Source organism: Trachinotus anak, unplaced genomic scaffold (assembly GCF_046630095.1).
Source record: "Trachinotus anak isolate AG129_WGS33_773 ecotype Australia unplaced genomic scaffold, CSIRO_AGI_Tana_v1 ptg000031l, whole genome shotgun sequence".
Taxonomy (NCBI): domain Eukaryota; kingdom Metazoa; phylum Chordata; class Actinopteri; order Carangiformes; family Carangidae; genus Trachinotus; species Trachinotus anak.
In genome coordinates this window covers 4070509-4094751 of record NW_027273882.1, presented here as the reverse complement: position 1 = coordinate 4094751, position 24243 = coordinate 4070509, and the positions used below count along the sequence as shown (strand labels likewise).

General features: G+C 39.1%; 1 protein-coding gene across 1 annotated transcript in view; it reads left to right on the top strand.

Annotated features, from left to right (window-relative positions):
- Nucleotides 1-24243, top strand: part of scara5 (scavenger receptor class A, member 5 (putative)) — an 81447-nt gene that overhangs the window by 6245 nt on the left and 50959 nt on the right. Inside the window, exons 2-3 of the mRNA XM_071467554.1 lie at nucleotides 407-528; nucleotides 6031-6159. Coding sequence (XP_071323655.1) covers nucleotides 417-528; nucleotides 6031-6159 — 241 coding nt within the window. The 5' untranslated portion in view covers nucleotides 407-416. The remainder of the gene's footprint in view (nucleotides 1-406; nucleotides 529-6030; nucleotides 6160-24243) is intronic.

Below are 24243 nucleotides of genomic sequence, written 5' to 3'. Positions count from 1 at the left end.
AGAGGGCAGCAATTAAAAAACACACTTTCATTTGAACTTCTGTACCTGGGAGGACCCAGACAGATATAAACAACCACAACCCTATTACTAATGCAACCTCCACCCAAAACTTTAATTATCCCCTTGACCTTAAAATCCTTTAAGAATGTTATGTAGACTCGCCAAAATGTCTTCACCTTTCAAAAATGTCCTTATTTTTGATGTCTCAAATTGGTTTTCACAAAAGAACACATACAGACACTGACTCCTGTCCTCCTTCGTTTCGCTTCCGAATGACTTTTATTATACCATCAATACAAACAACAATGTAAACAATATAAAGATGTGGGTTGGTTTAGGAGAGGTAGCAGTGTCTTTTGTAATGAATAACGATGACAGTGGATCATACTGTATCTTTCCTGTTCAGTCAGGAGGAGATGGAGAACAAGGCCATGTATCTGAGCACATATGAAGAGAGGGACAGCGGCTCCATGTATGAAGAGGCCTACGATGGACGCAACCTGTCCAAACTCAACCTGTGTGATGAAGGTAAGACGGAGAGTTGAGACTTGGAGAGTTTAACTGTACGAAGCGGAAAAAGTTTAACTTAAGGCTCGTCATTGTTTTTTTTACAGAAAAACAGACAGTTTTACACTAATTTTCATTCTGAGTTTAATGCCCTCCAACAATGTTCTGTTTTCTACTGCAATACTAACTAACTTCTGTAGCTTCTTATTGAAAGGACAGCTCCCGATATGTTCCAGTAATAAAAACTGGAGAAAAGACTGTGGTGAAAACATTAATGATTATGTACCAGAGTCCCTCTATGAACATAAAAAAAACAAGAAATGGTAAATCTTTATTAATTGCTTTTTTTTTTAAATCAAGTGTTCTCTCTGAAATGTTGGATTTTCCATTGAGTCCTGACTAGTTTCTTAACTGTTTTTTTTTTTCTTTCAAGATTCTCTAAAAATTGAAACAAAACCAATGAACTATATAAATGTGGTGTGAGTATGTACACGCAAGCACAGATTCTGAAAGGGACTTTCTACAATATTATTTATGCGTGTACACAAACGCCCACGCTCACTAATAACCAATTCAGACTCTGTCAAGTATGCTCATACACACACACACACACACACACACACACACACACACACACACACACACACACACACACACACACACACACAGAGACAATGCTGTCACCATTTGGCATTCGCTCTACTCTCGTTATGGTCATCTGTGAAAGCAAGGAATGTCCAGGAGCAACATCTGTGTGTGTGTGTGTGTGTGTGTGTGTGTGTGTGTGTGTGTGTGTGTGTGTGTGTGTGTGTGTGTGTGTGTGTACAGGTGCAGCTGAACGAATACACAGTTGACCGTGTGGTGTTCTCAGGTTTCGACCCAGGGCTTTGCAAGAATGGTGGGAAAGACTTAGTGAACATTAACTGGAGAATTTGTTGACATTTTAATGGAAAGTGGACAATTGCCTCACACATCAGAAAGGCTGTCCTCGTCAAGCTTCACTAATCCTAGAACATTTTTCACACCTTGTTCAATTGAAGGAGATATTCCCAACCATGGAGCAGTTTATGTGATTTGGGTAGAAATCAGTAGAAACAAGCAAAACAAAGCAGTTTGGAGGTTTCTATGAGACCCTGGCAGGGTTTTAATAAGAGGGAGATCCAACAATGATTCACACAACTACAGGACACGGTGTACATTATGGGTGAAACACATTGTGAATGATGGGTAAGAAACAACTTTCATCCTGGAGGAAAGATCAGGGTTTATGGGTTGTGACCTCTGACTTGAGTACAGAACCATAATAGCACATAATGATCAATTTGACAATGACATGTTAATGTTCAGATGTACACACTTAGATTAACGCCTTCAAAGTAGTTTTTGATGTGTGTTTGTGCTCGCACACGTACTGGCACCATCACCTGCCAGTTACACAGACAGTGCCTGACTTCTGTGAATATGGAGCACTTGCCAAGCACCGTATGTATTTGATTTGGAAAATTGAAGTTAAAGGAACAATGCTCTGCCCTTGTAAACTCACTAATTTCACCACCAATCGGCCAGTAACTGACTCACACTGGCCTGGACTGGAAATAAACAAAATGTGTCAATTTTTTTTTTTTGTTGCACCTCCAAGTTTACTAATAAAATAAACCTCAGAGTTTGCTAATCCACAACGAATCTGCCTATTACATTCACTGTCTCATTCTTTGTCCAAACAGTACAGTGTGTTGACAATAGCCGCACCAGACAGACATGACTCAGAGAACATACAGCAGTGCAATAATGGAATTCCCAAATGTGTTTACAGTTATTTAAATGTTTAAATATTTATTTCTCTTTCTCTAATGTCAGCTGGAAAAGTTTTACAAGTGTCACTGACCAAGGTTTTGTCTTCTTATTTTCACTATTGCATTTCTGCTGTGCTGTAGATCACAGAAACAACTGTATAAAGACATATTTTAAAGTTACTGAACCCTCAGCTACCACACAAGAAAGCTTTTGTTGATGAAACAGCAGGTTGATTAATTAATTAGCAAATTGACTCAAAACTAATGGACAAAAAATGAATGATGAAGTCATTCAAGTCATTAGAAATGCCAAACATTCTTGTAATTCCAGCCTCTCAAATGTGAGGATTTTCTTCGTTGCTTTGCCTTCATTATCATAAATTGAATGTCTCTGGGTTCTTTTAGGCGTCTAATTATTTGGACAAAACAAGCATTTTTTAGCTCTATCGCCCTTTTTGGATTTACATATCTACATATTTACATTAGTTAAGTTAAACATCCTTCAATTCATCAAAATCAATCAATAAAATAATACAGATGAAAGGTAGTGTTAAAATGAATAGTGAATTGACAGAAAATTAGTCAACAGTTATTTTGCTGTTATTTAGCAAAATTTCAAATACTTTCTAATTTTCATTTTTTATTTCATCCAGAACTACTTGCCTTGAACTTTTGGAACTTTTGATGGACATTTTCACTATCTTTGGGGACATTTTTGTAGACTAAACAATAGTCGATGAATTGAAACAATGATTGACAGATTAATCGATTATCAAAATAATCATTACAGTTAAGGGAATAGTCAGTCATAGTTAAAGGAATAGCAGCACCTTAGCTTAGCTTAGCATAAAGACTTGTATCCAGTTTCTTTTTAAAACAACAGTTTGCAGGTTTGGCAGAAATATTATGCCATAACTGGCTGAAGCTTCATTACACACAGACACGACAGTGGTATCGATCTTCTCATCTAACCCTTGAAACAACAGTGAATATATAAACTTCCCAAAATGTTGACCCGATCTTTAAAGCTCTAAAGGTTTTCGTTTTTGTTTTTATTTTCCTGTTTTGGGCTGTTTTTCATGAATATGTTTGTGTGTTTTGAGGTGCAGCATGAGATGAATTAAAGAGGCAGACTAGCTTGGAGTGCCATTTGTGTTTCCTATACATTCCTACCATGTGACACACACATCTGAGCCAGCTGTGTTTGTCTTACACTGGTGGAGTGTGTGTTCTTCATCATAGAGGGGAAGTGAGTGTGCGTGTGTGCATGTGTGTGTGTGTGTGTGTGTGTGTGTGTGTGTGTGTGTGTACATGTGGGTGTGTGCATCAGCAACAATCCACCAGTGTCCACTGACAGATTGTCATGCCTCAAATGAAACCATGCTGTTGGGAGGCTGTGCTGCAAAATCAGTGTTTATATTTAAAAGTCAGACTCAAGCCAACATCATTCTTGTTCACAGGAAGATAGAATCTCATTATAACCTCATAACACCCTAGTGGGTTTAATGTTTATCATAATGTTCATGTAACATGGCCACAGTGGATACCTGTCATATTTCACATCCTGTCCTGGGCCAGTTTTGTTGACTCAGTAAGATATTCAATTTAGACTTTTCCATCCAGTTCATGTCAATTCAAACAGCTGGACTTGTGTGAAAGCTGATCCCTAAAATGTTTTGACACCACTGGCACAGTATTCAGACAGTATTTTTTTAAATGACATTCAGTGTATTTCTGCTTTATAAACTAGTTGATTGACTGTTTACTAAGCCCCTCCCTCAAACCATTCGTACTGTATCTGTATTGTTTGTTTTTGCCAACTCAAAACCAAAAACACAAGACAAAGAATTAATTAAACAGTGTGTTTGTCTATTCTAATATAACCTGCTAACATTAGCATGCCTGGCTAACTTGCATTAGTAAACTAACCCTTTCTTTCGAGGCCAAGAGTTAGCATATAATTAGCATGTTATATTTTGTGGGGCTTACGGTTACATTGAAAAAGCTCCATTCAGGACTGGTGTGTGGGCTTCATCCTGCTCTTTCATGAATTTGAGCAAGTTTTCCCCAGTTAAATCTACTAAATTTGTTATCTAGTATTTATCCTCAAACTCTTTTACCTTTATAAAAAAATCAGAATGCTGACAATACAACGTAGCTCTCATTTTTATGTTGCTTGTCCACGTTTTTTTTTTTTTTTTTTTTTTTTTTTACATTGCAGTAAACATCCCAACAGTTTCACATTAGCAAGAAAGAAATAACAGGTTGATTTTTTATGCACATTTTTCATTGTAGGCTACTTTAAAACTAGGGCTAACTTGACAAAAACTGCTACTTTATTCCAATGTTTTCTACATTGGAATAAAGTAGATTATCACTTGAGAGCATACTGCCTTTTTGCCTGGAACCTGTAGGCTAAGCTTTATGCTCTCTAGCTAAAGATATGAATGTAAACTACACATCCAGTCACAGGAGAACACAAAGCTTAGTATCTATATTTGTACATTACACTTTGCATTATCTTTGTAGTGGCTCTTGCTGTCCCCAGGTACATATTTGGAGTAATATTTTGGGAAAATAAAACTACTTCACATTAAATTCTTTAACATATTGAGGTGATAACTGAACACATTTTATAACACATTCCTTTTCCAATTACTGATGAAGGATGTGACTTCAGAACAACCTCCCAAAATCTCTTCATCCTCTTGACCTGAAGGGAATGTTCCCTCAGCATCAACAGTCTGATCCCTGCCTCCTGCCAAGCCATCACACACGCAGTGACACACACACACACACACACACACACACACACACACACACACACAAAGAAAAAACCCTTTCAACATAACAGTCTTGTGTCAGTTTTATCAAGACTAATTCTCAAACATCTGTGTGACCCTGACAGGAGTTATAAGTATTGATGTGAATTATAGTAATAGCTCCACAGTGAGCATGTTCATTTGTGTAATTCATATAACAGAGTTCACCTTTGTATATTCAGTTTTATTAACGTATCTGTGCAGCTGTACGTGTGTGTGTTATAATGTATGTCTTTGACCTTAAGGTTATAACATCTAAACCATTCCCTATGTATGTGCAATAATTTAACTTTTAGCTTTGCCAAATAGGTAAAATAAATGTAAGTACAACCATTTTAAACCAGTAAACCAAGAAATGCATTAACTGTTGCTGCCTTCTTACTTTTCCTCAAGTGTATGTTCTCTAAACTATGAAGTAAATTACCCGATTGTGTTTATTACAGTCTTCGGTATTTGATGTTTATACAGTACTGTATGTCATCATACTAATAAATGTCAGGCTTTACAATAAAGGCCTTCTGTTATTTCTGTAGCTACAAGTCCTTGTTTCTATGGATACTCCTCGCATTTTTTGCCTCAAGACCTGGAAAATATGACCTTGGTTGTTTTCAGCTCCCCAATAAATGTGAGGCAAATTACTCTGCTCATATAGACTGTTCCAGCCACGAATTAACACACTTTCAGAGGAATGGTTTTGTGTAGTAGAAGGCAAAAAGCTAAACAAAACTTCAAACACTAGTAACCAAGTAGTTATTAATATTCTCTCTTTCTATATTTTTTCATAAGAAAAGTAGACATTGTTCCTTCATGATATTTGTACCTCTATTAGGACCCCCCCCCCCCCCCCCCCCACCCACCCCCACCCACATTTTTTTTTGGTCCTTAACATTTTTTTCTGTTTTCGTCAGGTTCTGGAAAGCGTCGCAGGAAGCAGGATCAGTGCTGCGGTCACCTGAACTCTCTCTCAGCCATCAAGTACGCCATTGTTTCCCTCTACATCCTGGTTCTTCTCACCATCTTTGGACTCTGTCTGGCAGGTAGGATGAATTCAAATGGATCAAATCATGTGTTTGATAACAATATGTATGTACTTGCATGTCACAGAGTACATCCCGACCTATTGTATCTGCTTGTACCAGATGATTTAGCCTTCATAAAGCAGAAAGCACCTTTTTCTGGTAAGTTGGGTGGTCCTGGAGCAATGAAAAAAATACAAGAACTCGTTACTTTGGGATCACAGAAAAAGAGTTCAATGTGTGCATAGCTGCTACTTCAGAACAGCTTCCAAAGTTGATACGTGATGATCTTGAACTTCTTTCACAAGTTGCTTTCTATCAGATGCTTGCCAGCAATGAAAAGATTATGGAACATTATGAAAATTTCGAATAACAAACACATTCTGAAAAACAACAAATAAGAATGACGGAGTGTCAAATGTCAGAATACAGTATGCAGCTGCAAAAAGCGCTAACGCTAAGTGTCCACATGACCTCGCCATGTTGTACAGTGTTGTACAGAATGTGTCTGTGCAGACATCAGTGGTTGCATCTCCGATAATGATGGAGGAGATGCTGCCAAACTTTTCCCTTGTGCAAGACGAGCGAAACGACTCTCAGCTGAGGCACTTACAACACATGTTGTGCTTTTGCAGTGTGTTTTGATAGTAAATACGATTTTATTACTCTAGCCTGAGTGTTTGTTTTAACATCAAGTGAGGAAAAATGTGACACATGATGTTGATCAGTTCACACTGTAGCGTCTGAGATGGGGTGTTAGATAAAAGCGTTCAGTGTTTATGTCGCACACAGGAGGCTGGTTAGTTTGAACAGAGTGTATGAATATGGTCATGATTTCATGGCGCTGCTATCAGATCATCTGTCAGCTGTTAAAGATTATTACCAGTTTGTCAGAGAGAAAAAGAAAAGAGGGGAAGGAAAGAACGGAAGAAAGATAAGAAGAAATAAATGCAGCAGCAGTGCACTGTACTGTAGAGACTGTGAGAGAGGGCATATTGTCCATCTTTTGTTCTCAGGGCTCTGTTATGCAGATGACATCAGCCATTCCTCAAGGTTGAATTGTAATGAAGGACACACACATGCACGTATACACAATTGCACCATAAAATCCCACATAGTTAGTCTTAGGTAACACTCTGGGATGTGGTCTGCAACCTTACTCCCCTCTTAAACTGTCTGTTCTGGTTAAGCATTGAGAACACACACACACTGTCTCTCTCACACATGCACGCAATGAATAAACATGTAATGTAAAGTCCTGCAGGTGATATTATTGACTTTCTTCACTCTTACAAAATTGGACATTTTACTGCTGAAGAGTGTGTAATGTAGTGTTTCAGTGCCAAACGTAGCACAGATCTCTGTACCTGCTGAAGGAAACCTCGCTCTGTCCTTGCAGATTTCTAACCTGAATCGTGAAATCAGTTTTCCAAATGCGGTGCACGACTGACCTGTCTACTGTAGAGCTCAGCGCTCGTGTGACAGATTTCAACTTAATTCCTACATGTGATTGTTACGTTTGTCACAGCATTTTGGAAGCGTGACAAGCTTGACCTTTTACACGGCGACTTAAAAGACAGAGGTGAGATAAAGCGTGACAGTGGTTTTAACATGCTGGCTCTTTTTGTGCAGCATGGTTCCCATAATATGCCTCATCTGTGGCTGCAGGAGTGCTGGGTTTCCATTTGCAGAGGTTGGATTCCAATATACAAAACTAGTCTTGCACAAAGGCTTCTCAGGGTGACCGAAAAGCTATAGCAGCTTTTAGCTTGATTAATGAGTTGGCATTGACACTAATTTTCTAGTTAATGAGGGGTCAGCATCTAATTTGTTGCTAGTAGAGCAAATCAGCACCAGTTCATTGGACTTTTTCCACACTCCCAGCACTTCTCTGAGAGTTTGGTACTTGACTGACATTGGGTTGGTGATTAGATTTAGCATTTTAGTGTGGACTGTATCTTAGAGGCATTGAGTCCAGATTTTATGCATTTTTGGTTGTGATCCATCTAAGATGGATGTTAATGTAACAGTAAGTCTTTATCTTTACTCATTGTTGCTTCAGCCATCATGTACTGAATCCTGGTGCTGTGGAGTCTCCACCAAGACAGACTCACAATTCAGTTTTGATTCAGTTTGAAAGCTCATCCACGACAATGACAATTGCTTCTGTCAAACCTTTAGGGAATAAGGGTGAAACTTAAGTCTAAAACCTCTGTGTTTTAGGTTTGATCTGTTGAAGGATTAGTGCCTTGCTCAGGAACCAACCACTGGTACATTGTGTAATGAAGTAGAGAGAGTTGCGCACATAACCTCCCTACCTGGGGGGGAAAAAAAGGAAAAAGTGGTAACCACCCATTTCCAATTCAGCATTTCAAACTTCCAAAGCTAGATTTGGAGGCATGGGCAAACATCACATGTCTCTGTGATTGGCACCAAACAAGTGGAACTGTAATGTGGAAATTTTGATGTGTGAGTTATGGAAATTAGCTCTAGCTGTTGTTATTTCATATCACTCAGTTTGTGACACAGTGCCGTAATAAATTCCAGTGTCTTTAGAGCTTACACTGCTGCAGTTCCTCCTCCTGGTTGATTTGGAAAAACCCTGGCGTGACGCCACAGTAGCTTCATTGCCAGTTCACTCGTGTGTGTGTGTGTGTGTGTGTGTGTGTGTGTGTGTGTCTGTGTGTGTGTGTGTGTGTGTGTGTGTGTGTGTGTGTGAATGAGAAAGCCTGTGGAGGTGTCAGACTTTACGGCTGTTACCTTTTGCGAACTCTGCTGTGGCCTTCTTGTAAATGTCAACTCTCTTATTAGAGGAGGGGAAGACAAAGAGAGTCCGATGGAGATGGCGAAAGAAAGAAAGAAGTTGTCCGCACAGAAAAAATTAAGGGAGATAGAGTTAGAAAAAGAAGTGACAGGCCCAGGAACAGGTTTAAGAGCTGTCTGGCTTAAGACCAGCAAGATCCTGGAGGGATCAACTGCTTTTACTAATCCTAATTTCATTTCAAGACCTCCTCCCCCCTGAGCCACCCACTCATGCCGTAACCACATGGCTGATGCCATTAAATGGTTGTGGCTGTGTGTGTATTCCCAGGCACAGAGATGCAGTTAAGAGCTTGGAACGGGTCCGTTGTCGTTACAGAGGTATTTGGTTATTTGAGGCTTTTAGATGAAGTTGTTTTAGAAAAGCAATCAAACCGAGCTTTTCAGCCAGCCTCTTTTAAATTAAATGCCGGCTATCCAAAAGCTAAGTGGCTCCAGTGTACCTTCACGGGAGGCCCCTGTATGCCACATGCACACGCAGACACACACATTCACATGATGCGAGTGCGCGCACAAACACAGTCGCAGCGGCTGCCAGATTTCCGATGTGAACAAAGATTCAACTCTGTGTTATCCACATTTGCCTTTTGTTTGAATTCTCACTTGACTTTGACTTTTTTTTTTGGTTTCTCCAGCTCTTGCTTGGCCTCATTGGCCTCCTCCCAACTTCACGGCTCCTCGTCATTGCCGTGCTTTAAAACACATCCATATTTCAGCCTCATCTCTGGCTGAACACATCTGCACTCATGACACGATAAGTACAATAACGTATTTTCTGTCTCAGTGCATCTGATCCTTAAATTTAGTGAAAGAAGGAAGAGTGATAAACAGAAACAGAGACAGATAAAACCCAAATGAGCCAGATGAATCCCACTCAATTCATCAGGAAGCTAAGAGCTGCCTTATCACCCCATTACGTCTGCAAGCTTATCTCAGTGCAGATAGGAGAGAGCTCTGTCAGCTCTGATCTGGGGCCTCAGCAGCAGCAGAGACATTGGTCCATTATTGAAAAGTCACATGTTCAGTTCCCATCATAGCCAGTGTTTGCGCCTGCTGAAATGTCTGTGAGCCACATCCCAGACTTTTATCATCTCGAAGGCGCCTGCTGGAGAAACTTTTGTCTTTTGTAGTCACTCGTTTTGGCTGCCACATCTCAAGAGAAGGGCCATTAATTAAGAGACGTGTTTTGTCTTTTTAGCATTAAGGCTGCACTAGAAAACTGCGCATGCTGGCCAACCCAAATGGTGGCCAGATGCAATGCAACTGACGTGGCTTTGCTTCCCAGAAACCCTTGTGGACTGACTCCCTGTTTTCATGTATGGACTCAAAGGAGCAAGACCTCTCGTGAGTCTGAAGTTTGTAGGCAGGTATTTTATTATACACCAGCGGTCACACAGTCTGAATTTGTGCACAGGGGGTCAGTCTTTTACTCTGTGTTGGAGAGATGGTGCAGAGGTTTGTGCATTGTTGATAAGTCTTTGTTGGACGGTGCGTTCACGGCACTGTTTACGTCTTTCACTCTTAATTTTCTCTTCTGGACACAATCTCCTGTCAGTGGTCATTTCAGCTCCATTTATTTAATGGTTTACATGAAAAGCTTATGTGGAACAATTTTAAAGCTTTGTGGTGTGTTCCCCAAGAATAGCTGAATTATAGTATTTTCTTTAAAATCATTTTGATAAATGCAACCTCCAGCAGTGTTTTTTGTCTTTGTAATCGTTCCCATGGGGCATTACATAACAATGACAGCCATGTTTGGTTCAGATTGATATGAAAAATAATAGGACATAAGTATTTAAGAATGGTACCATTATTTTACATGTTATAGTCTGTAAATTACATATTCAGGAATTGTATTAATTTAAACCATTTTCCGAATCAAAAGAAATGTCATAACATTACATGATGCAGACTAGTATAATTTATAGTTGTTCTAAAGGGAAACAACTATCAGTTGTGCAATCTTTAGGTTGTTCAGTCTCACTCCAGTTTTTAATCATGAACAACGCTCTCCAACAGCAGGCTGAGACTGAAACTTGTGACATGTTAAGCGCTACAATGAAAGAGACTTTGAGTTTGTGATCCTTCTGAGTGCTGAGTTTCTTAGACCCAAATGAGTTTTAATGTACAGTATCTGGCTCTGTTGCATGAAACACACCTCCTCTAGGATGCAGTTCATTGGTTGATATCACATGTGATATAAATGTGAACTAAAAAGAAACCAGATGCAGAGTTTTGTCTGGAGCTGCTGCCTTTCTGTTGTTCTTGTTAATGCCAAATCTTCAGCAGTTAAATAGTGTAAATTCATTTTTAGAAAATTCCTGAGCTGTTTCAGATTAATATCCAAAGTATTACAAACAACCCCTGCCTATACAGGAGGAGAAGAGCAGGTGAGAGATATGTTGTGCTGAACTAAGTTAGATTTTTAAGTGTTGAAATGGACAATTAATTGCAATATTAAGTGTTTTCAAATCCAGCCCTGCATATTAAAGGTGTAACATTCATTCATTCAACATCTGGGAACTTTTAACCATAAAAGGTTAAAAATGCAAAGAAAGAAAAACTCTGTTACTCAAGAAAAGTGGGATCAAGGGCATTTGCACTTGACGTTTCACTTCTGATCCAAGAGGTTTTTTTGGATCAGAGAGTGAAATATCTTCAAGTATCTACAACCAAGTCCAATTCCTTTGATTCAACTTGTCTTGGATAACCATGACCAGGGTGACTAAGAATCCCCAGAGATATGTAATAATAAATACACTGGACCATAATGGGACATTAAAAAATCCTCTTCCACTGGAAAATGAGGATGATGTGAGGCTGAACCAGAGCAGTGACGTCATGGCCCAAAAACCAAAACAAAGATCTTAAAATGCCAAAAAGCTCCGTGGGGTTCAGTGCAGAGCCGGGTGAGTAATACTTTTTGGTCCATCACTCACATTGCACAGTCATTTGATCCACTGAAAATATAAAAGTATTGATTACAGCAGTTATTCACATCTCTCATGGTTTGGTTATTAGATTTTGCCTCTAAAGCCTCATTTATAATCACACAGTCATACACACAAAAAGCAACAGTTACACATGAGCTTAGTTATAGGCCTCATTGCTTTTCATTGTCCTTGCATTTAGGTTGACTCAAGCAAAAGGAACAAAACAGTTATTTGATTATTTTGCCTTGTAGCACAGCAGTACCTTTTTAGAACAATTGTGCCCAGATTTATGTACGTAGGATTTTCATGTGCAAGAACTCCAGAGTGTATGTAATACCAATTATTTCCTCCTATTTCTCTAGTTTTATGTTTTACAAATGCTATAACTATAGAGCCTTGGAAGAACCTTTTCTGTTGGGATGGTTTTCAATGCATTTTGGCCAGACACTGCCACAAGTATCTTGTTCTACATCTGGAGTCAGTAGGAATAACAAGTTGTCTGAAACACCCAACAAATGCATCTGTATAGGCCCATATATGGGCTCAAAGACAGAGCCCAGGCTGATAGCTGCCTGGGTGTTCAGGACAGGAGGTTTAAGGAGAATTTACACATTATTATATCTCTATTTATGAGCTGGATGGGGATCTATTGGTTTATTTTGGTCCTCAGAGATTTACGTCCACCTGCTAAAAAAAGTTTCGTTTCTTCCCAGATCTGTAATATTTTACAGGTACTGTATGATGGAGGACATCAGTCAGGTTTCTTAACAGTGTTATTTTCCTCCCACATGTTACAAATCTTGCAATGCATCCCTCTGTTTAACTTCTACTGTAGATGCAGCTGAGTCATGTTTTCCAGTGAGAGCAAACATGCAGCTTACAGGTTTGGCATGGTTGCCCTCTTTTCCTCAGCCAGTTAATTCCTGGAAAACATGATGGTGGGTTTGTTATTCTTTTTTTTTAAGCCATGAAATCCTCCAACTGACGTTTGTTTGTGTCGTTCAGCAATACTGTAGGTAGCAGGCATGTTATTGCCAAGCAGGAATTGGCAATAGGCCCCGCGCCCTGAAACAGATTTGGTTTATTTTGGTCTTTGTAGTACCACAGTTTGTTATCGTGATTGTGTTTTTGTTTTATATCAACTTTTCCTGCAGTGGCTAAATTTTATTTTGGCTCTAACGAAATCAGATTATTTGTAGTCCACTTTCTAAAACCAGCAGGTAGTTTCAGTTAAATGGTCAGTGAGTGGTTGCGCCAGCTGCCTCAATTGTTTTAAATGTAAACACAGCTCTCATGAACACACACGGCTATTTGACGCTGTTGGTAGAGTTTTTGATGATTCAACAGGTCGACGTGTGACCACGGAAACCACAGCAAGGGAAACAATACAGGAGCTGATGCTGCCGTAACTGAGATTTTTTGAATGATACCCGTTTTCACCAGCAAAGAACAGACGGATCAATGAGGAGAAAGGGTGTTGCATAGTGAGCACAGAAGAAGAGTAAATGGACCACATGCATACATCACACCCAAACACTGATGGAGCAGCCATCAGAGGCAATTTCAGGTCCAGTATCTTGGCCTCTGACTCTTCGACACTTGGACTGGAGGAGCCAGTAATTGAACCACCAACGTCATGAGTGGTGGACTGTAGACAACCCGCTCTACTTCCTGCGCCATCCTCACCAGGTGTCTGATTGATTCTGCTGAACTTATTAGAAGCAGCATTTTTAAACATTGTGATTCAACAGTGAGCTAACCATCAAATAAATTAACTAGCTAGGTAATCACAATAATAATGATAATAATAATAATAATAATCATAACAATCTTTATTTATAGAGCACTTTTCAAAACAATGTGCTTGACAAAGTCAGCAAAAATAAAATCAATAGATTTCAAAGAGAAGAAAAGCAGATAAAATATTCAGGGGTATAAAATGCAGAGTAATTTTAAAAGAAATAAAACAATTCATGGGAAAGTAAAATTAGGAAAGGCTCTTGGAAAAAAGTAAGGTTTAAGAAGGGTCTTAAAGGAGACCCTTTCAGTTAAGGGCAAAGATCACTTCTTATTTTTGTAGCCAGAGTCTGAGCCGTCTGGATAATGTCAGTTTCAAAGTTTTGATGCTCAGCCCAAACCATCGTGGATCTTGTGAACCCACAGCATTTACATTGCATTAACTGCAGCGTTCTGTTACTAAGTGTGAAGTGTCATTTTCAACAAAACATGAATATTTCATCATATCTGATGAAATGATGAAGTAGCAGTAACACTGAAGTCGTTAGATCCTTCAGGCCTTCCCCTCTGTCTGGATAAACTACATTTTCTTGAAGATGATTCTTGCAGAATGTGGGGGCAAAGCCGCTGGAGCAGATGCACACTTGAGAAATTAGAATTTAACTCTAGTCTGAACCTCAGCTTTGGGCTGTGGATCAAAGTTTCACTTGTGCCCACTCTGTGTCTTTTTTTTTTTTCATCCTGTATAAAACTTTTTTGTGGTCCAGCCATGGAATTTCTCCCCCGTAGAAACAAATTAGGTCTGTGGGACACTGGTGAGGCAGAGGACATCAACATATCTGACCATTAGAAAAACAAAGTAAGGCTAACTTTACCACAACCATATGCTTTAAATTACTTTAGATCCTCTGAGGCTATTAAAGACAGTACACCCTCTGTCACAACATGATCCATGATAAAAACCTGTCTTAAATGTAGAACATATGTGTCTGGCTACGTTTGTCTGTAGAAAAACGTATAGAGGGCAAATCTGACACCACAAAGGGCCACTCCTAACAGCTTTAAAGAGAAACTATAAAGGTCTTTAACCACATTCCTTGTGAAAACAATCAGCATTTTGGCTGCTGAAGATGAGGTGTTTCTGATCTCAGTGTGTTTATGTTCAACACGGGTAAGAAATTTCTTCCCTTAACACACATCGCCTGCAGGAGAGCAAATCTTCCATCACTGGGTGAGAGCACGTGCCAGAAGAGAGACACACATACATGCACACACTTACATTCACTTAGTCATGTCTACATACGTGCAGAGACACAGAAACACAAACCTCACATGCTTTATATGCTGAGAACTGCAAGTATGAATGCAAATAAAAACACATGCACATCAACACAAATACAGAGACACACACAACACACATAGAGACAAACTTACATAATCATGGACCTGTACTTTCTGTAAAGAAACCCAGACAAACGCACACACAAACACACAAGCACACGTGTAGAAACATATGATAAACACAATCATAGTCAAAAATATGGAGACGAGTATGAGCACAAATACAGCTGCATGCATTTGAAAACCAACATATACACAGAAAACATGAAAAGACACGCACAGTCCCAGAGATACAAGAACACACACACACTCATATACAGACGTATACATATGCACACACACATAACACATTCCGAGATTTAGACATACAAACCCACAAAAACATGAGCATACCAATCCACAAACATGGTGCATACACACACACACACACACACACACATATAAAGACATGTGTCACATATACACACTGTCCCGGGGCCCCTAAATTGACTCTGAGAAAATAAAGCCTTTTCTAATGAGTTTCTGCACTGTGGTCATGGTCCCCTCTGGAGAGAGGAGTCTGGAGAAGGTCCAGCATTCCTAGTAAGGAATTCATCATAAGAGGAGAGTACACACACACACACACACACACACACACACACACACACACACACACACACACACACACACACACACACACATTGAAAGATACAGAGAAAAGTCAGCCCCTTCATTCCTCCAACAGAGCAGTCCCAAAAGTCAGCAGACAGCCTCATTCAGCAGTCAAACGCAGGTCATTAACATGTCAAGACTAATTGGACCAGACCCCTCTCTTTCTCTGTCTCTCTCTCTCTCTCTCTGTCTCTGTCTCTCTCTCTCTCTCTCTCTCTCTCTGTCTCTCTCTCTCTCTCTCTGTGTTTACTCAGATTAAAATAATTACAGTAGTATTTACCAAGTGGTGTCATGATGGTTGTGTGGTCGCATAAGCATTGACAGGTGCGTTATAATTTCACAGCATATTTCTTGGTTTCATCGCCAGCATGAAAAGTGGCCAAAATTACTGACATCAGACAGCAACAACATCTTATCACTCTTTGACAAGAATGTGGATCCTTCATAACTTGAAACTTTTGTTATAATTCCACAACTAAAAATATTAGCATGGCTGGAAAAATCATGTTGCTGTTTTCAGCAAAGCTAGCAGCATGAATGAGTCCAGAGTGAATATCTCACCAACTATTGGATGAGTTGCAATGAAATTTTGTTCAGATATTCATGTTTCCCCAGACGATGTATCCTGGTGACTTGGTGCTAGAAGTTTTTTCTAGCACTACGATCAAGGTTTGTGATTTTAAGTGAAGTGCCTGAACAAATTTTGGATGGATTGGACCTCGCTCCCAATCTTGTTATATACTGTTTATACTACATTATATATTGTATAAAGAAGATATTATGTTTAAGTCTTTGTATGTTTCCTACAGTAGTGGTTCTAACCTTTTTGAGTCAAGTGGGGGTTCGAGACCCCCCCCTCTTGATTCACTGCAGTGACCTGCTACACTTCGGTGCCCTGCCCTGTTGGCACTGCTGTGTACACATGGCAGTGGAAGATTGAGCGATCCTCTGCTGCAAACACACACTTCTCTGCTCCGTTTATCTCAGGGGTTACCGTCACACATGAGAGCTACCAGACGTACACAAACTTTGTTGTGCACTGACCCTGTGACGCTTGTCGGAGGAGAAATCTGTCAGAGCTGCAGGCATCTTACATTTTTCAGTTGAACTCACCTTCACACATTTCTTCCTGGTCTGCACCTTGAGCTGGCAGACTGAGAAACCAGCATGTTCAGCCACTTTGCAGGAGTTAGCTCATGTTTAGCACCTGCCACCGTGCTGTGCCACGGTCAGTCTGCCAGTACAGCTGGAGGAGACAACTTCTCTCAGATTCACACACTCATTTCATTCACTCTTCCAAATCTGTTTTACAATGATTACATTATAACATTGGGATGGGAGACTTAATGGAAAAAAAAAAAATCTTATTTATTTATTTTATTTTGAAAACCATCCAGCAACCCTGAAAATAATAAGGTTGAGATCCACTGTCTGACAGCATATGTTTTGTCTGATTTCCAGGAAGTGAAGTGCTCCAGTCGTTCCTCAACAACTCACCATTAATTATAAGCAGGTTGTCTCTATAAAGCCTGAGATTTGGCATCCAGCATCATTTACCTTTTAAAAAGTCAGATTCTGCTTAGATAGTTCAAATTTCTGGAAACAAAGTTATGAGTGACAACATATCATATTTTGGGAACTTAGATGAACTGCTTGTATATTAATAAGTTGAAGGGTTTACAGGGAGTATTGTGCCTGAATGCTTTTTTTTTGGGTTTTTTTTTTTTGGCCATGTTATTCTTTTATTAGTTGTCAGGACAGTGGGGAGTGACAGGAGATGGGACAGAGCTGGTCGGGAGCTGAACTGCAGACTTACCTGCGTAGAGCCTTTGTGCCCATGTGGTCTGCGCCCTAATTTGCATAACATTTCACTAGACTTGTTGCACTTCATTTAATCATTTCTCTCCTTTGTTGTAATGAAAACACCTTATCGTACCCCACTGGTGCCCTCACTTGAAAAACCCCAAAAGAATAAGCTGTAAACATGCAGAACGTCATATTAAGCCAAATACGGTCATAAGATACAATAAGTGTGTTACACTGCACTGTGTAAACAACTCCAACACAAATAAAAGCAGCAGGCCTCACAGATGCAGCTCTCTATAAACAGCTACACTGATTTTATAAATCTGCAGCAGAGGGGGGGTTAAAGCTCCAGGGATTTCAAGAGCACGATAGCAGGCGCCCAAATTAGTCCTCTAAATGGCTTTTTTCACTTTTATTAGCAGACTAATTAAGCAACAACAGATTCCAAAGACTCTGGGCAGGCTGCGCTCAAGTCTGATACACACACACACATACACTGTAGGGGTTTGATTTGGCTAATTGTGGTGCTGGAGCTCAGTGAAGTCCAGAGAAGCATACAATACAAAAATATGAGAGCTGGCGTCTCAGTGCTGAGAGGCTGTTGTTCTCCAGCTGCGTTTGGTTGGACGACAACTCGGCACAGAAGAATCAAACCCAGGATGGAAATGTGAGGAAACCATTACAAAGGAATTTAAATGCAACATTTAGATTAATACAAAAGTTGATAATTATAAGTTGTTGATAATTATAACAAACATCTACATCTCATGCATCCTGAGAAATATAACATGTAGTAACATAAAGCTAAGGTGCGTTGATAGCTCACTAATGTGTCAGATAACATACAAAATAATGCACTTTAACATTGTGCACCAACAGGGAATGAGGCAGTGTGCAGCTTGAGCTGTGAATATAAAATGTATAAAGGTGCTTTGTCGGGTTTTCTTCTTTACAAAGTTGTGTTTACAGTCACTGTCTCCTGTGTGTGTCTTTGAGGTGGTATTGTGAAATGTGTTGACTTTGTTTTCTTCCTCTTGAAACATTTATAAATTCTTTTTAAAATACCTGAGGCCTGTATTGTTTACGTCCATGTTTGCTGGCTTGCTTCTTCCCAGCATTATGTTGGCACTTTGTTTCTTTCCTCGGTAAATCATCACCACCTGTTGATCAGAATAGCATGAAACAGTTGGCAGGAATGTGTATCATGTCACCTGCATGCTCATGCACGTGCACAAATAAATCTGCTGGGTACCTATAAATATTTAACAATACTTGTTTTTTTGGTTACCAGTATTAGTCATTACGCTTTCCATATTTTTTTCACTTCTCCCTGTGTTTTTCTCAGTTTTATTTTGCTCTAAAGTTGGATTTTTGCCTGTAAATAGTTGAGTTTTTTAAGCACTGAATGTGTTTGTGCAGTTTCCAGTGTCTCAATCAAGTCAAATTAACCCTCAACTGTTGTTTCTCAGTCACGGCTAAAGCTTGGTAGATTTCATGACTGAGATGGCCCATGAAATGAAACGGTTTGCACTGCCTTTGTTTATGTTCATATTTCAGTTATGTGCACTTTATGGCAGCTATAAACCAGTTGAGTTAGGTGATTAAAAAAATCTTCAGCGGGAAACCTGGTGATTCTCTGACTAAATAAGTCAATAAATCAGTATGTGATTAAGTAGAGAAGTCAGGGAGGAAGCACATAAGTCAACACAGTATTTAATCAAGAATTAAATTATAATATTAATTATAATATTATTATAATATAATTAAGCCTTGGTGAAACTCTCAATTAGTTAAAACTACATATGTTAAATAATAGATGTACACAAATTCTATCAGAAAATTTTGATAATTTAGATTTAGTTGCTTTGTGCTTTTTAAGACTTTAACACTCATTTATTAAACCAGTAACACCAGAAACTCCAGAAAGAAACAGCCACCCCAACAGGAGGCAGAAAACAGGTACTTCCATTGTACACAGAGACACACACATGCACACGCACGCACACACACACACACACACACACACACACACACACACACACACACACACACACACACACACACCTATTAAGTCATTCAGCCTCTCACAGCACGAGCCTCACTTTGAAGTCTGCCACATCAGACACGGTCCACGTTTAGAAATCAAACAAACCCCGCCGCCGCCACTGCTGTCACTTCATTTTGACATTCCTGCAGCTGAGTTACAGCTGGCTGAACTTCACAAACAGCTTCCCCCCGACAGACACTTCAACAAAACTGCAAAGCATGGACACATTTTTGTATTTAACTTTCCGTAAAATGAACAAATAAACAAAAGAAACCCCACAAAAATACACGTCTTTGTTTGCAGCATGTGCCAGGTTGAACCTCCGGTTCAAACTGAAAGTCAACATGTCTCTGATTGGTAAATATGTTTTTATGGCATCTAGTATAAATCTGATAAGTATGTAGCCACAGCTGCACAACAGTGATGACCAGGCATTAACCCATGACAGCAAGTTTATGTGTGAATCGATTGCGTGCACGGATGTGAGTGTAGGTTCAGGACCCTGTACAAACATGTGGTTTGTGTGTGATAATCGTACAATTTCTAGTCAAACACAACAAAATGGTCAGTTTTCTTCTGATGTAGCCACATTTCAACATCATTAAATCTCTGTCTAATTAATTGTGTCGTGCGTTTATATTTGTTGCAAACAAATGAGGTCATATTCGAGATGAATGTAAGACTGTATGCAATGCCAGTGGTTTACCAAAATTAAGACCACATTTCCCATTAAAGCGGTCTTCTTTCTATTACATCCTCAACCTCTCTGGTGTTTTTATCTTTACTGAAGAGGATACACATTTAGATGCCAACTTTGTCACTGTCTTTTCACTACTTTTATCATCTAAAGAATACTAATACTGTTTGCTTAGGAGAACAGCACCCTCTTACTTTCTTTTGGTGCTATAAAGCAATCCAGCAGGTTTCCTGCCAAAACGGTCTCAGTGATAAACAACGAAGAATGCAGAAGTGATAAATAGCAAAGTATTTTTTCCCTCTAAAAGGCTTTAATCTGGACTTCAAACTATCAAATCTGCATTCATTACATTAATATTACAAAAAGTTAAGACATTATGGCATTTTAAAGGTGGCATGGCTAACATGTTAGCAAGCAATTGCCTATTTAGCAACAACATACGTTTGGAGTTGTGTTTATGTACACAAGATAAATATAAAACCAATATTGTCTTAATTTTAGCTTTGTTTTGTTCTCCATCAACACCTGAAGAAAATACATGTCTCTTTAGCTACTTCTCCCCAGGCTGCACCCTTCCTCACAGGCTAGTTGCTGATTTTGCTGGTTTAGTGTCTGCTGCTAGCCAGACAGTGGGTGTGGGGTTTTATTTTTTTGTTTGTTTGTTGATTTGTTTTTTTTTTTTTGCTGTCTGCTGGAAACAGGTTTAAGAATTCACAAAGTAAATGTGTGTACATAAAACCACAATTCGGCAAAGCTGGGTCATAATTCTCTGTGTTTTCTCCATGTTTCATGACCCTTTCAACAATATCATAGTCATTATATTCAGTGTTGATATAAATAACTCTGCTAAGTGTAGCTTTAACATCTGTCTTGAACAGATCTATTGAATTGCATGTCCTTTGCTGAGGAACAACTCTGCGGACAGGTAGATTGGCCTTGATAACACTAACATCAGGGCCTGAGTACAACAGATAAAATACTTTACTTCTTCTATTTCACCCCTGTTTAATGCATTTATCTTTTCTCCCTCTGGTTCTCAGTACAGGCCGACAGTAAAAACAAACAGTCACTGCAGCTGGACTGCTGGAGCTATTTGCACTATGGTGTGTGTGTGTGTGTGTGTGTGTGTGTTTGTGTTGTTGTGTGCTGTGTGTTGCAGTTTGTGTATTGTGGTGTGATTGGTTTTGTTGTGGTGATCAACCATGGTTGATGAGTTGGCTTGGATTCAACATAAACTGACTGTGATGCAGGTTTGAGCAAGAAGCACAAACATAATCACTGATAAATTAGCTGTGACATTTCCTGCCTGCTGTTGAGATAATCTGATGTGATATGTGTTTCCATTTATTGCTTCAGTGTTGAAATAGTAACCTGGGTTGTGCCTACGGTTGGGCAGTACTTCAGTAATACTGTCAGTGTTGCCAATTCAACAGCTGTCAACAGCCTACATAAAAAGTTTGTGAAATTGCATGTAGATTTAAAGTGACTACAGCCTGAATAAAAAATCAAGTTATGCATTAGTGTACATTAAAACTTCAAAAATCATTAACATTTTTTGTTAAAAAATAATCATGACAACATGTGACGTTAAAGGTGTTGCTTGTATCGATGAAGCTCTGTGGTGACTTTTAGCTACTTTTAAGCACATTTTCTGTAATATCTTTTGTATGACTTTCACGGATGTTGTCAATGAAACATTTTTTCATGCAAATCATTACCCAGTGACGTCACACATGCAAATCAGCACATGATGTAAACCACAGCAACTTTTAGAAACTTTTCCAACAGGTTTCAAGTACTTTTTTATTAAAAACACATATACAGCACTGATTATGCACCATTAACCTCTTGATTATGATGAAATCATTGTATCATTTTCAGTTTTAAAGATTCCAAGAAAGACGTCATTTACAACAAAAACATTGTTATTAGGGTTTTTGTTTTGCATGTTTTGTGCATAATAAGTAACAGAGGAACATATTTTGTTGTACTGAACATCAGTTTTATTATTCTCTGTGTAATTTTGTACGCATTTACCACATTATGTTTCAAAAGAAAAAATAATATTCTCATTAATAATGTGATTTTGATTTCAGCCCAAGTCATGCCTCATTTTTTCCTTTATTGTATCACTTGTTTATGCACTGCAGAAATAATCCAATTTCATCTTTATTTCACACAGATTCTATCTTTAAACCAGTTGGTTGTAATTGAGCTTGACCGCGGATATGAATCTAACCTTTTGGTAGTCAGCCATTGAAAATCACCTAAAGGCTTCCTTTTGATGTCATGTCAAAGAAAGCACATTGTTCCCTCTCAGATTTTTTAAGATCCTGTAATTTCATTCTCACTCTCCGCTGGAAGACTTTCAGGTCTGCAGTTCACAAAAAGACTCTTTCTTCTTTATTTCCTTCCCTCCTTCCTGCTGTTGGCATCCAATCAAAGTCAAGTAGGATGTTGGTCGGCTTCTGTCTGGTTGAAGGTGGCTGGTCTCTCACTGTTTCTCCACCAAACACTTGCAAAATACTGGTGGCTGCTTATTACAACACATTTGGTAAATTGGCAGTGTTTATCTGAGCACCAGCTGTTTTAATATTTCTCCGGCTTGTTATGTTTCTCATTCTCCTCCCAGGTCGGATCACTTTCATCTCTGGCTGGTCAATTATAGACGCTGCACTGAAGTGGATCAGTGTTTTAGAGTTACATTATATCTGCCTGCGAATGTTTCAGCTACTTTACAGAGACAAGTGACATTGTTCCAACCCAGTCTGCCTATGAATTACATTCATGTTGAACAAATGTGCAGTTTACAGTCTAATGTTCAGTGGCAGTGCAGGAAGTAGCTTATGTAGCCAAGTTGAAAGTAGGGGTGCAGCATATCCAACTTTCTTTTGTTTCTCATTTGCCAAAATACACAGAACATACAGTATATCCAACAATACTAAACAACAATGAGTCTTTACAAAACAAAAACAAATAATAAGACAAAACATACAACAAAAAAATAATCTGAGACTGGAGTTTGTGTTGATTGATTTTAGTTTCTTATTTTTATTTTTGTTTGTTTGTTTGTTTCTGTGTTACCATAACCATGACCAGACTAAGTAAGCACCATATGTTTGTATGGACCACCTACTGTGAGAGACAGGTTGTGGAAATACATGATCGCAGTGTTTAAGCAACTATATGATTACTTTCGTGCCTGACTGAACTGCCACAAGAGGCGTCACAACTGGATAGTATTTCATCTTCATGGGTCACAACCCTAAAAGGTCATGTCTGGATAAGTGGAGGATCTTGACACGTCTGCCTGAAGCTTGATTCCAACAAGATGTTCTGGCTAAAGTCAAGTCAACACCTTCTCCATATCAGTAACTTATCAGATTTGATTCCTTTAAGATGAACGTCTGTGAAGGTGGAGGTCAACATCAGAGGAGGAGGAGGCCGGTAGAGGCCCTGAACTTTTGTCACAGGTTGATCAGACATGTGTGACTTCTTCATGGAGGTCCAGTGATGTCAGTCCTGTGAGCGAACAATGTTAATTCTCCGAATTGTGTTTCACAAATGAGGAGTTTAAGTGGTTATACCAGGAACTGTGGGATTGATTTATGGCTCAGTATAAGACGAGATGAAGGATAGATGGACATATATAATCAAAGCAATCATGTTTAGATTCTTTCATTCATATTTTGAGCTACAGAAAGCCACAGCTGTACAGCTGTGGTGAGGGTCAGGGTTTACACTGAAAACATTTTGTTCTAGATCACCAAAAATAAAAGAAGATTGGCCTCTTTTCAAACACTCCATTTTCTCTTCAATGTCAGCAAACGCTACCACACACAAAGCAGCTCGAATTGACAAATAAAAGTGAGTGTGGTCTCCAAATAGCTCTTGACATCTTTTAGGTGGTCCTCCTCAGCTACAGTGGGATCGTAAACATGCAGTGATACATACTGCAACCGTGAGCACTATCATTTAGCCTTTGTATAGAGTATATAAAACAGGCAACTGGAGAACAGTTCTTTAAAATTAAGGTTGTTTTTATGTGTAAGGAAATTTGCGTTCGGTAAAGT